Source organism: Corapipo altera, unplaced genomic scaffold, assembly GCF_003945725.1.
Source record: "Corapipo altera isolate COAL_440 unplaced genomic scaffold, ASM394572v1 49, whole genome shotgun sequence".
Classification (NCBI taxonomy): Eukaryota; Metazoa; Chordata; class Aves; order Passeriformes; family Pipridae; genus Corapipo; species Corapipo altera.
In genome coordinates, this window is record NW_020884879.1 from 9,857,985 (window position 1) to 9,872,084 (window position 14,100).

Here is a 14,100-nt window from a genome sequence, read left to right on the forward strand (position 1 = left end):
GCGGAGCGCGGCGGCGGCCCCGGCACCGCCGGCCCCCGCGGCGGCGTTGGCGGGGCGGGCGGGCTGAGCGCGGCTCCCCGCAGACAGGCGGCGCTGCGGACGCGGCCGCCGCGGAGGAGCCGCCCGCGGGCGCGCAGCCCGGCGCGGAGCGGGGACAGGGGACGCGGGGAGCGGCGGGTCCGCGGCGGCGGAGGGCGGGAGGCAAGAGTCAGGAGGCGAAGGAGGAGGAGCAGGAGGAGGCGCGGGATAAAGGAGCGCTCGCTGCTCCCTCTCGCTCTCCGGCGGGGCTGAGGGAGGCATCATGGCCGCGAAGTCGGACGGGCGGCGGAAGATGAAGAAGGGCGGCGAGGTGGCGTTCACGCCGCTGCAGAACTCCGAGCACTCGGGCTCCGTGCAGGCGCTGGCCCCGGGGCTGCCCACCGGCTCCGGGCCGGGCGGCGGCAGCGACGACGACGAGGCGCCCGGGGGCGGGTGCTGCAGCAGCGGCGGCAGCAGGGACGGCACGGGCGGCGGCTCCCGGTGCTGCTGCTGCTGCGGCGGCGGCAGAGGAGGAGACGGCGGAGGGGGCGGCGGCGGGGGCTCCCGGGGCTCGGGCGGGGGCTCGTCCTCCTTGTGCTTGCGGCTGGGCAGGGAGCAGCGGCGCTACTCGCTGTGGGACTGCCTCTGGATCCTGGCCGCCCTGGCCGTGTACTTCGCGGACGTGGGCACCGACATCTGGCTGGCTGTCGACTACTACCTGCGGGGCCAGCGCTGGTGGTTCGGGCTCACCCTATTCTTCGTGCTGCTGGGCTCCCTCTCTGTGCAGGTCTTCAGCTTCCGCTGGTTCGCGCACGACTTCAGCACCGAAGACAGCGCCGCCGCCGCCGCCGCCGCCGGGCACTGCCCCGCCGCCGAGAGCAAGCTGCTGGTGAGCAGCGGCTCCGCGGCCGCGGACATCGACGCCGCTCGCCCCAGCACGCCGCAGCGACAGGCGTCCACCGCCAGCAAGGGCAACGCCACCAACAGCAGCAGCAACAGCAGCAGCAACGCCGCCGGCAGCGGCGCCGCCGGTCCCCGCGCCAGCGGCGGCCGGTCCGCGTCCTGCGCCTTCTGCATCTGGCTCCTGCAGTCGCTCGTCCACATCCTGCAGCTGGGGCAGGTCTGGAGGTGAGGAGCCGGGCGAGGGCGGTGCGGGGGCCGGGGCCTGAGCCCCTCGCCGTGGGGGAGCGCTCCCGGCCGCGTGCGGGACCGCGCCTGGCGAGCGCCGCCTGCCCCACCTCGGGATCCCTCTTCGGGACACGCCGGGCCGTCGGGGGGCTCGTGGTGGCCGGGCCCCCCCGAGGCTGTGAGCGGCCCCGGGCGCGGCGTCTCCCACCCCGCTGAGGGGAGCTCCGCCGTGTCCCTGAGCGCCCTGTGCCGCACGAGCGGCCGCCGCCCGGGGAGGCGCCCGGCTGCCTCCCGCCCGCACAGCGCCAGGTGCCCTGAACCTCCTGGGAAACTTGCGCCGGGGGCTCGTAAAATAAAAGAACCGATAGGGGAAAGGGACCATACCCCAGTAATGCTCGTCTCCTGGTGTCCTCACATGTGGCCAGGACACCGTTGCCGCCAGCAGGGAACTTCACTGACAGTGAAGAGTTACTTTCTGGTAACACCCCGATGCTGTTTTATGAGGTTTACACATATGCTGCGAGCAGTCATCTCCTTGCTATGCATACCCGTTTTCTATATATGTGATGTATTAAAGGAATGTCTTCTAAATCAAACTTCTGAGTAGCAGTTCTCAAAACCACCCGCAAGCGACACACACTGCGTTATGGGAAGGATGTGCTGAAGTAGGTTGTGGAAGGCACTTACTGAGGAAGGAGATGACATCATAGTTTTCAAAAGTAAACTTTTCCTTCGATTTGAGCAAATTTGTTGGAAAGATTCATATGGAGGCTGAATGCCCTGCAAATACATTTAATGCTGCCTGAAAAGTGCAGGGTTCAGAAGGCATAGTGTATAGCTAAAACTTTCGCATAAAATTTTGGAAGACAGATTCTGTGTTGAAGAAGGTCATGCAGTGGGGCAAGTGCACTAAAGCAACAGCTGAAAATACCTTTGGAGTTTCTTGTCTGGTGGATGAAAAGAAATTCTGTCATCCTTCTCTTTTGGAAACAGTGGGGGTTTTTTTCCAATTATTTCATTAGAGGGTTTAATTTGTTGCTACTCCAAAGTTCTAAGGCTGAAGTTTTTAATATCTGTCTCATCCTTTTGAACAAAGACTGGCTTTTGCTCTGTATTAATGCAGTATCTGGTACTGCTCAGTTCCACTTGTGACCCTTAAGCATCAAGGAGTCCAAGTGCTGCTAGATAATTGACCAAAGACCTTAGGATACCATAACTGTCTTTCACTTTCCAGAGTATTCTGTTCATTGTGATAAATACAATTTCCTAAACTTGTGAAACTAAAAGTTACAGGTGTACTCAATACGAACTTGAGAGGGAAGCAGAAGTTTGAACAAAAAGTGATGCTTTGTTTTGGATCTTGATTGGTTATATGCTCACTTGTGCTGTACCTCCACAGCTGAACACAAGTTAACACAAGTTAAATTTAGGACTTTGTGAGTGAGGTGGTTTTTATGTAATGTTTAGTCCCCAACCTACAGAGACAGCAAAGTAGGTACAATGGCTCAAATTCTATGTAGAAATTCATGTTGATACTGACCCATACAGAAGACAAAACTGTGGATCATGCTGAGTGACAGAGAAGAGAGTTTTACAAGGTCTGGTGTCATGTGGAGAATACAAAGAGCAGGGAGGGCTGTGGGTGGAGCAGGGTGGGATCTGATACTGTGCAGCAGTTCTGTCAGATGAGGTGTCTGGGATTTAGAGCTCTCTAGCTGCTTGCTTTTTGATGAAGAACAGTCTTTTTTAAAATCCAATTTTCTCCTTGGAAGAGCACCTAGTCCTCTATATTTAAAGCTAGCTGAGTCTCTTTCGATCATATGTAGCTTTTATTTGTGTTTTATATGCAGCAATGTCAGACTACCAGAATATTAGACCAATGAGGCAAGTTAGGACATTTTTTATGGTTTAGCCTTTTTATGGTGATGCCTTTTTTTTCCTCAGTGAAACAGAGCCATAGAATTTTTTGTCTGTCAGTAACTTTGTAGTATTTATTTGCAATTTTCCACAAGCATACAAATATATATGGTCGCTTGTATGCAATGTCGCATATCAGCACTTCATAATTTATTAAAGTGACTTCATTTTAATTCCCTGCATACATTCCTGATAAGGGAGAGCCTTTGGAGACATCTACGACTAATAATCAGCACCAAAGAAGAGAGGTCACATCAAACCCTGAGAAACTCTGTACATAAGCATGGCATCAGAACTAACATGACCTGTGGAAATTTTCTGGAAAATAGAGTGTCTATTTAGACACTTAATAGTCCAGAACTTTTTCTCTGCAGTGTAACACTGGCACTGTCTTGAGCAAATAATTCAAGCTATTTAGACTGAAGAAGGATCTGAAATGTTTTCCAGTTTTTTCCAGTATTTGGAGACTTACTCCTTTGATGCAGCTGAACAGACCATGCTGGCTGTGTGAGCACCACAAGTGCACATGTGCTGGGGTCACCATCCTCCCAGTCGACAAAACCCATGTTACCCTTTTTTCTGTGCTTCTCACTGTGTTTCCTCTTAGCTTTCAGTTTTTCCCTTTTTTTCTTTTGGCCCTGGTTAAAACTCCCATATGTCTGCATTTAAGTTTTCTGTTACTTATTGCATTGAATTTCCTACAGCAAAAATGACAGTAAGATGCCTGTCATTTCTCTGTTGACAAGGAGCCCTAGGTATAAGTTCCTTGGTTTTATGTAAGGGCAAGGATATCAGGGAATGAGGAGAAAGTTTACTGATTCCTGATTCTCAAGATACTGAAACTGGTGCTCATTCTGTTTTTATGTGGTGTTTGTTGTCTTTTGTCTCGTATTAAAAATGTCCCATTACCAAAAATTTTTAGGTGAACTGTGTCAACTGCTTAGTTAAGGAAGCTATCCTGAGGAATTGGGGTTACAACTGACAATACCAACATTCTTAATGTTCTTGCATTAAATTTAAAAAAAAAAAAAAAAAGGAAAAAAACACTAACTTGTAAAAATGTGGTTTTACTAATTAGTTCTGTCAGGATGACTTTTAACAATTTCAAAGCTTTTCCTTTGAGATTAATTTTTTGTTTACAAATATACTGAAAGCTGGATCATTTAAAATGATTATGTGTTAATTTTAACTAGAATGTGCTAATGGGAAATGAATGAGCTCTTTAATGTGGCATGGAACAATGCTGGAAATAGGCAATCTAAAATTACTAAAACAGTTTTTATTCCTAGAGTGTAAAGAAGGGGAGCTCCAGGAGCAGCTAAGCTGCCAGTCAGTTCTGAATAAAAATGTAATTTTTTTTCTTTTGAAATCAGTATAGTTTTTTTCTTTTTCCCACAAACTTTAGAATATTGAATTCCTCCTGTCTGAAGGATAAACATATAATTTACTTTTTCTCTGGGGGTCGGATGTTCATGAGCTTCCTGATAATAGTGTCCCGTTAAAGTACCAGTGAAGTCTCTGAGGACCTCCTTGCCACAGCAAAGTGCAGCTACTAGGCCTTTGTTGGCAGCTAATTTCATGTTAAAATATGATCATTGATGGGATTTTGCCTTCAGAGATAGATACAGACACATTTCTTTACCAATAATTCTGCCTTTAACCAATATACGGGCATAGAAGCCACGCTATGGAGCCCTGTTTTCCCAAGTATGTGCTGTGAGAGACCTGGTTGATTGTTAGTAGGCTCTGGGGAGTACAAGGAAGATGTAATGCATGGGTTCTTTGTATTCCACTGAAAAGAAAAAATGAAAGCAGGTGCTTTAATTTATAGTCTATAAGGACTACGTAGAGGAATATGGGCCAATAAAATTCGGATAAACTATTGCCCTTTGAGCTGGCATGAGAGTATCTAACCACTGCCCTTGAGCATCCCTTTGATTCACTAAGCTTCCCAGGCTTAGCCATGGCTTTCAGATTTTGCAGTGGATAGCAGGACTTGGTGACTGGATGTAAGAGATAGTAGCATTCACTTGGCATCTGTGAAGCTAGTTCATTTCCTTAAAAAAATTTTCTCTGGCTGAGGTTTCTTTGGCCTGGCAGGATTGGATAGCAATGCTCGTGAAGCTGGGAAAAGGTGTCCTGAGACCCAGCCCTGGGGGGAGTGTGGATAGTAGGAAGCTGGGTGGGTGAGAGGAGGAGACTGGAGGACTGCTGGTGCCCAGTTTGTGGTGTCTGGAAAGCAAGAAGTAGCTCCTTGAGACAATTATTGTGCCTTGAAGCTGGGTGGTGTGAGCAGTCTGCCTTGGTTCTTGGAGGTTCCCACAGTGTCTGTCATTTGTCTGAAAGGCTGCAGTTGAAGTCCCTGAAAAGGAACTGTCAAGTTTCTGTTGCCAACAATGTCAGAGGAAAGGTGAATCATTGGAAAGAGGAGGTCTGGAAATTACCCTTTAAAATTATTTCTGGATAGCTGAAATAATACTGAGATTATTAAATACATCCCTCTCAACAGAGTGAGGGGTTTTGAGATTTCCTAGCTGTGTGGGAACCTGAAGAAGGAAGAGACACCAAGTTAATTGCAGGCCCTTCCAGGTGGTATTTCCCAGGACAAGTGTCTGTTCCAAAGTAGGTCTAGTTGCCTGACAAGTGATGCTATGGTTTAGTGATGCTATGCTATATCTCTTTATGTGTATTAATAAGAAAGCATTATTTTGCTTCTCCTTCCTGGTTCTTATTTGGAAAAAAAAAATCCTTGGAGCAAGGTTGTAGAGGTGATACTGGATTCTGAGACCAGGGTGAGTTGCAATTTCTCTGCTGCCCTGCGGAAGCATTTTTCACAGGTCTGGGTCATCTGCCAAAGAAATTTCATTGCCTGTGCTCATGAGCTTCACCTCTTCAACAACTTTATGCTCTTAGAATTAGGAAAAAAAAAAAGGAAAACGGTGCCTGCCTTGTATACCGTCCTGTATATGAGAAATCCTTACAACCTCCTCAGGTGCTCACTATTAAGCATGACTGGACCCCTAAGATGGAACTGGGAGCAAGGTAGTTCAAATTAAGAAAAATGTCATCAGTCTTAGCTTGACTCCAAACTTAAATAAGTTCATTTGGTTTTGCACTTTTGCTCTACCCAGTAGTTTTGACACTTATTTCAGTAGTAGTGTAGGAGTCTGGTGTAGTTACGTGGTCAATAATTCCAGCTGCCATTGGACTGCACACTAAGATGTGATAATATCTCGATCTGACACCAGTTTTTCTTACTGTTTTGAAATCTGTCAGATAATCTGTCACATGGAGTCCAAATTTATGAATCATAGCCATTTCCTAGACAAGATTATTGCATATCCTCCCCATCTGTCTCTTAGTGTAGCGAAATGCTACCACTCAGCAATACCATATTTCTTTTATTGAGTTACTGCAGTGCTTGAGTTAAAGTCCTACTGGCTAACTATTTTGCTTGCTGTGTCTTTAGGTCTCAGGAAGGTGATGGGCTCCCAGAAATAGCAATTAAAGTTTTCTTTTTTTCCCTCTCAACAGGATTAGAAGGGGCAGCCCACCCTGTGAGTGACCTGACCATATTTAGTTTTGCTTCTACGTTCAGCAGAATAAATATTCAAAATATTTTCTTTTTTTTTTCCCTTCTTTTTCTGAATACAGTGGTATGCAGATGAAGTCTGTGCCTTTCATATTTTTTTAGAAACACAAAAATGAAGTTTTACTATGTTCTTAAAAATCTCTTACAAGTCTGCATACAAATCAGATTTGGTATTCAGTTTATTCTAATAACCTCAGCTATGTGTGAAAGATGCTGATGTACTTTAGAAGAAAGATACTATACTTTAATAATTAACAAGCATTCTCTCTGTAGAGAATATTTATCAGTTACATAAGTTTTCAGATTTTCAAAGAACTGCTTAAGCACTAAAATTTCTGATCGCTCAGTAAGTCTGGTAGGAAAACTAATATTTTATACACAGAATGCTTTCTAGAAACTTATGTATGAGAAGGATTTATATTTGGTTTTTTTCAAAAAAAAGGTAGAAAATCTTTATGATTTCAAGGGTTTGTGTTTCAGAGGATTTCATGTCACCATGTGTAGTTGTTATTCAAGAGTCCTCCAACACTATGCAGGAATGAATATATGAACATACCATGAATTCAGAGAAATGCTTCACGTTATAATTTGTTTGTATATGTTGTAAAATTGCAACCAAATTGGTGTGTTGGTTCTTTTTTGGTTTTTTTGGCTTTGTGTTTTTGGGTTTTTTTCGGTTGGTTGGTTGATTTTTTAAAATTTCTGTTACATACATCAGAGAAAGTATTTATTGCTGGAAGGTCAGTTTGCATGTCCACATCTCCTGTGGGAAAGGAAAAAAAAGTGTGACATCGTCATCTATAGCCTCAGTTATCCTACTTCATTCTTCAGGTTATTTACATCAAAGTTTAACTTGTTCAGAGGAGTACTCTCCTTGTCAGCTGCTTAGTCCTTAATATTTGTCCATAAGGACTGACTTGACCACGAAGATACAAAAGTTCTAGTAAAATTAAAATAAAATCAATACCTATGTCACTTGTAACAGTATTACCTTGTTCTTCTGTCTCTCTGTTCCAATTAAGTAGCTTTTAATGTAAGGCAGATAAATCACATAGTGACTTACATTTTCAGTAAACAGGTTGTTTGGAAGGAATTTATCAGGCACAGACAAAATCAATAGCTCTTTTACTTGCATTTCAAGAGGAAATTTGTGGTTACTAAAGTATATTTACAAAGTGGTGCCATTTTTGTCCATTTTAGCACAGCTGCCAGGTGTACACATTACGTCAAGCGGACATATAGGAGTGGAAGTAGCAAACAGACTATAAAAAGAACTGTTTCAATTTACTTGATTTTTAAAATGAAAGGAGGATGATATAGAAGGGAACATGAGGGAGAATTGAGTGAGCCTGTAGAAAAGGAGTCAGGTTCTGAAAAGGCATGGGAATGCCAGTTAACCCTCCTATGTACCTCACTCCAGTTTATTTCCCTTTTGCCATTGACCAAAGAGGGATTATTTGAATAATTTTCTAAGAGACTGCTTGAGAAACTGTAGGAGGAGGCAGGAAAACAGATTTGTATGTCTGGGCAAACTCAGAGCAAAATATGTTAGATACACAGAGAAAATGCTAGATAAACTCTGATTGCAGTGAGTAATCATCTGAACAATGATAAATACAAATGTAAGGTATCAGTGTGGCACCAGCTGACAGTGAAGAGAGTGCTCTGAAACATCTTTTCATAAATTTTAGAATTAAAAAATAATAAGTCTTGGGTATATATTTTTCCAGGAGATTTTACCTGAATTTTCTGGCAACCATAACATAAATTATCATGTCCCCGTAGGCTCTGATTGCTGAAGTGGTTTTTTTATCATTCTCCTTCTCATTCTGTTTACCTGCCTGAATGGCTGAAATGGGTTATAATGTATTTTTTCTCCCAAGATAAAATAATTGCTATATTATGTTATTATTTTCGTTACTTTTCCTTTGACAACAAGCTGGTGCTGTTCAGCATGTCTATGGTATAAGATTTGTATGGCAAGCCATATAAATCTTTTTGATTGGCAGAGATAATCAGTGGGGGTGGTTAATGCTATCAGTTACAAATTATTTGATGTCATGAGTTGGAGCCCATGGAGCATGACTGTCTTGTGGGATGTTTTCAAAGGAAGTTTGGCAGCCAGTGATGTGACAGCAAAAGTAACTACTTTTTGTTCATCTAAAATTGGAAGGTGTGACTTAGACAAGACTAATGTACCAAGGATGGTACCAGCTGGTTTAGAGAAAGATGCAGATGTTTTATGGTGAATAAAAAGTGAATTAACCTACAGATGGAAGGACAGTTTTCCTTGTTTCTCTCAGCTGTTATATATCAGATTGATTTCTGCCCTTAAGAATGAAGGTTAACATTGCCACAGTTTTCCACTTTACCCTCTTTAATGGGATGTTCTCATATAAACATCTGATCTTTTCTAGCATCCTGGCAATTTCTTTGAGTGGTGTTTTTCCACGTATAGTGCGTAGGATCAGTAGATTACTTCTGACAGGTCCAAGGAAAATACCTTTAGGTATCAAGCAATAGCCTTCAACTATCTGTAGAGGGATCTGTACATGCATAGAAAGCAACAAAAAGCCACTGTGCTGATATTTTCACCATTTGCTTGTGTGGAAAAATAAACTTTGTCATTATAAATGCATGGGGGTTTTATCTGAAAGAAGAGTATAGATGGAGTTGTGTATCTTCTTATTTTCTTCAACCCTAATCTTTATATGCTGACTTTATATGGAAATTCTTCTGTGAGCCAGATCTAAAACAGGACTTAGATCTGCAAAGCAGAATTTAGATACTCTTTGGACATATAGACCTGAAAATATGACCTAGAAAATTGGGCTCAACAGACTTGCTAGGAAGGCTTTTTTTACCGTGAGGGTGACAGAGCACTGGAACAGGGTGCCCAGAGAGATTGTGGAGTCTCCTTCTCTGGAATTATTTAAAACATGCCTGAACATAATCCTGTGCAGGATTGCACAGGATTGTAGATGAACTTGTTTTGGCAGGGGGCTTGGACTACATGATCTCCAGAGGTCCCTTCAAACCCCAGCCACTCTGTTATTCTGTAATTCTGTGATTCTGTGTGAAGTTTCTTAAGGAACTTAAACATAATGGACCATAATGTTCAACTTGAAAGTTTCCTAGAGGTTTGCATTTTGGCTGCATTTTGACTGTGTCCAGAACCTCCCCAGCATACACAGCCTGAGTTCCTCTTTCTTATTTAAGCCCATTGCAAACCAGATGCTAGGCTGCAGTGGCACCAAAATCCCATAGTGGATTCAGTTGGCAAGCATTGTTTATACCTGCTTTATGAGCAACGATGAGCTTAGATCTCTGACAAATATTGCTGACTCTGCTTTGGTTATAGTACTGGAGAAATGTCCCTTGCGATTAGAGTATTTGCTCAGGTTTTAGGAGATCTGAGTCTACTGCCCTTTCCAGCTGTGAGGGGTCAGATCTTGTCTCCCTGAGTGGTTTCTGCAGTGATGCCTAGGCGAGGCTCGATGGGGACATTTTACTACCCTTCCTGCTGGAGCTGTGACATAACACTGACAGAAATGTCATGTTTGTGAGGCCAGAGAGGAAAACCTAATACTTAGGGACTTCTAACGAGACCAAATACAGGTCTCCCTGTCTCTCTTCTTTACTGCTAAATTAATTCTTTTTCAGCCTTTTCCCACCTTTTAACCTTTTCTCTCTCTTATCCTGGAAGTATACCATCAGTATTTCCGTTTACAAATATTCATCCTTCATATGTAGTATAACCACAAATAGCACCATAATGCAGATCTACATGAAAATGCCTGCTTAGCTTATGGGAGTAGCTCTAGATGAACTGAATTAGCTGAAGGATTGTTTTATTAATTATTTCATCATCTTTCCCTGTTTTTGATGTGTCCATCCAGTAGTTGTTTCACAATTTTGCTCTGTTGTCTGTTGCAAAAGTGAATAAGTAGTAATTTAAAAATTGCAATTTTAAAATGGCTTGAGTTCCTGGTTCTTGCTCTGAGTTTATTTCCTGATAACATTTTTGTAGTTTATTTTATCAACATAAACAGGAATGTTGTGGATGAAATGGAACCCTATGTTCATGCTCCAGTTTCTTGTTTCCCAACTTGCTGCTAGTTTCACAGTGAGTATAGTCCAGCTTTTCAGTATGAATAATTTTGGTTGTCTTTTGGTTGCCTTTGGTCTGAGTTTCAGAAATGAAAAACTGCATCTCCATTTTCTTTTGAGTGGAGCTCATTATCTTTTTTTTTTCTTGAAAGGAAAAGAGGATTTAAAATGGCTCAGTTTGGGCAGTCAAAAGCAGTGCATACTTCTGAAGATGTTATCTTTTTGTTATTTAGTACATATTTGCAATCTAGTTGTTATATGGATATTATGAAGCTTAATTTCTGTAATATACATTGAGATACTCAGAAGGAAATTCGTCTAGGTAGAAACAATTCAAAACCAATTATCAGTTCAATGTGTCTGTCAAAACAAGTTTTAGGTTAAGCATGTTGAAAACATGAACATCTCTCTATAATAGACATTATTGGACTTTTAAAGAAAGATTTTAGTATTTTAAGGATTTCTTTCCACAAGGGTTTATGCTTATTACAACCCTAATATGTTATACAGGTTAAAAAATTTCTGTCCTTTACCCTATTTCCTTCACCTACTAATTTTGGTGCTTCAAGTTAGCTCACACCTATTCCCTTATGCTGTTACCCTTATTTGTTAGTATGCTTTATAATCTGGATCCAACATGCCATGAGAAAAAAATGGCTTAGGTAACAAGAGCTGGGAATTTTTCTAAACAAAGTGCAGGTGCTAGAATCAACTTCAATCCAGAGCTTACAAGCACTGGACATTTCAGCTCCAAAACCAATTACTTGTATGGGTCACAGCAGACAGATAGGCTGAGGGTAGAACATTTCCAGTAGTAATGGTCAAACCTACATTCAAAACAGAATTATTGAAAAAAACATAAATGTAAACAGAGTTCGTAGTATATTAAACAAAGTATATTAAACAAAGATGTTCTGTAAGTAAAGACTGGGTAATTATGGATTTACCCAAGTAAAGCCAAATACAGTGCGGAGGATAATTAATGTGGCTGAGAGAACTCAGTAATAATGGCTTTGAACTGTGTTAATGCATGTGTCTAAAGGAGGGATTGCATTTACAGTCAAGAATTTTTGCTGGCAATTTTTACCACACAGGTGAATTAAGAACTCATGATAAGAGATTATGAAAATTACCTTACTGAACTAAGAACCGTGTTTGGCCCTTGTGTGCTATTCATTATTTTATTCTGTTTATAAAATATAAGATTTTGGAGATGTACATTTTTCTATAACTTGTCTTCATTCTGTTTGTGTCACTTATATGACATAGCTACTCCGTTAATAATCCAACTGAGTTAGAGAAATAATGAGTTATTGGGAGTGTTCTCTGCATGGTCAGACTAAATCAAGAGGGCTGCTGAGAAAACTAGCAAAAGATGCAAAACAAGTCATCCCACCATCAGTCCCTAAGTTCATCTCTGAAGAGACTGACTCAGCCCCTTGTACAGCCTACTGGTGTGTTTGGAGAAGCAGAGCATAAAAGTCCAGGACCTGAGAAGGCTCTAGTTGAAATGGACTCATTTGCTTGTCATTTTGAACCTGAACTCATATGCTATCATGTAGACTGAGAATTTTGTGAGTTTGTGGGTGCTTTACACTCATCAGTGTAAAAGTATAGCCCCTCTAGAGAGAGAATGCTGGCCTCACATCTAGCCTGTGATTTCGTGTGGGTCTTGCCTCAGACAGCCTAGAACAGGTGTTTAACAGCTTCCAGCCTCACCTTTGTTGGTAAGGTGGCAAGCTGTTTGGAAGAAGGTTCTCTTTCTGTTCCTTTGAAAACTTCATAGCACAGCAGGAGAATGACGTTGTCTGCAGGTTTGGAGATATTCTGTAACAGAAGTAATGAGGAGTTGCTGCTACTTGTGGTTTAAGAGCACGTTTAGAGTAGAGGAGTGTTTTTGAGCAGGTGCCTTTCCTAACTCATCCCAAAATCAATTCCAGACGTGGACTCAGTCCTTCTTCTTGAGTCTATCTATTCTCACAGTGCCCATATCTTTATTACACGATGTGTGCAGCAGCCTCACAAAGTCAACCTTCCATGACAAGAGTCAGAATTTTTCTACAGGTCTAGCATCTTTTAATATGACAGGTTTGTGGAATACCATACTGCTTCAGAATTGATGTTAAGAAGTTGTTATCAATAATTTTTATGGTGTTTTACAAATGAGAGAGTCATATAACAAAAAAAAAAAAAGAAATTATACATCCATACATCTCTGTTTGTTAAATGTCAGGTACTGATTGACTTTCTTGAAGTGCAGAAGGTATTGTATAGGAAGAACATTTTGAAAATTCTGACTGTCAGCAAAATTAAGTATATTTCAGTAGTGACATAAAAAATGTTTCTAATAGATGCCCTAAGTAGGAAATAGAAGCATATTACAAGAAAAAAAAGTAAAATTTCCATTTTTTTAGTGTAATGCTATGTCTTAAAGGATTTTAAATTTCCATAAAATGATTAATTGAGCTTTGAAACAATTACCATTTAAATTATCAACGTGTAATAACACAGGATGTTTTCAATAGCTCAGCAAAGCCTAGTTTGCTAGTTTTTAATTTTACACCAGCACCTAAGGAGGAAAGATGGCCAGTAGCTTTACTTGACAGCTAGCACTAATATAGGAGTCCAACTTAAAAGGACACTGTTCATAACCATCATCATAAAAAACCCTTGCAAGTGTTCTTTTGAAGTTCACTTATGAATTCGGTTGACTGTATTAATGACTTGTACTGATTTTTTGAGCTTGAACTTTATTAGTGCAAATACTTATGGAAGGTGTATTTTAAGCTTGAGTGCCAGAATATTAATCAAAACCTTAATTACATATTCAGTAGTAATATTCACAATTCATATGGGTCTTACTTAATTTCATTACTCATCCAATCAAGGATCAGAAGAAATGACATAAGATTTAAATAGCAAATTGTTTTGGATATTTCTAATTAGTAGGCACAAAGGATTTGTTATTAAAGAAATTAATTTTGGCACCTTGAAAACTAAAAAATAACCTTGAAATAAGAAGAAACTCAACATTCAAATCTGTTCACAGAGAATTTATAAAATGTTTTTATGCATGCTTAATGTGTATAAAGTATTTGCAAATAAATAAACATTAGAAATATCATAGAAATATGTCTTCTAATGGCATGTCATAAATCATTCTTTGGAGAATTCTTCATGAATAACAACCTTAATAGTCATAGGGAAGGAAAAGGAAGACAGCAGGATTATTTGTGTTGATTTCAAGTAATTGGTTTGGGTTCAATTATTGCCGTTGTCACTCAAGATGTACTCTATTGTGAGAATACCTCTTTGGCCACAGAAATTCTGATTTG

General features: G+C 41.5%; 1 protein-coding gene across 1 annotated transcript in view; it reads left to right on the forward strand.

The window, feature by feature from the left end:
• Positions 1-211: 211 nt before the first annotated feature.
• Positions 212-14,100, forward strand: part of XKR4 (XK related 4) — a 221,770-nt gene continuing 207,881 nt past the window's right edge. The window contains exon 1 of the mRNA XM_027638929.1: positions 212-1,146. Within this exon, the coding sequence (XP_027494730.1) occupies positions 302-1,146 (845 nt within the window). The 5' untranslated portion in view covers positions 212-301. The remainder of the gene's footprint in view (positions 1,147-14,100) is intronic.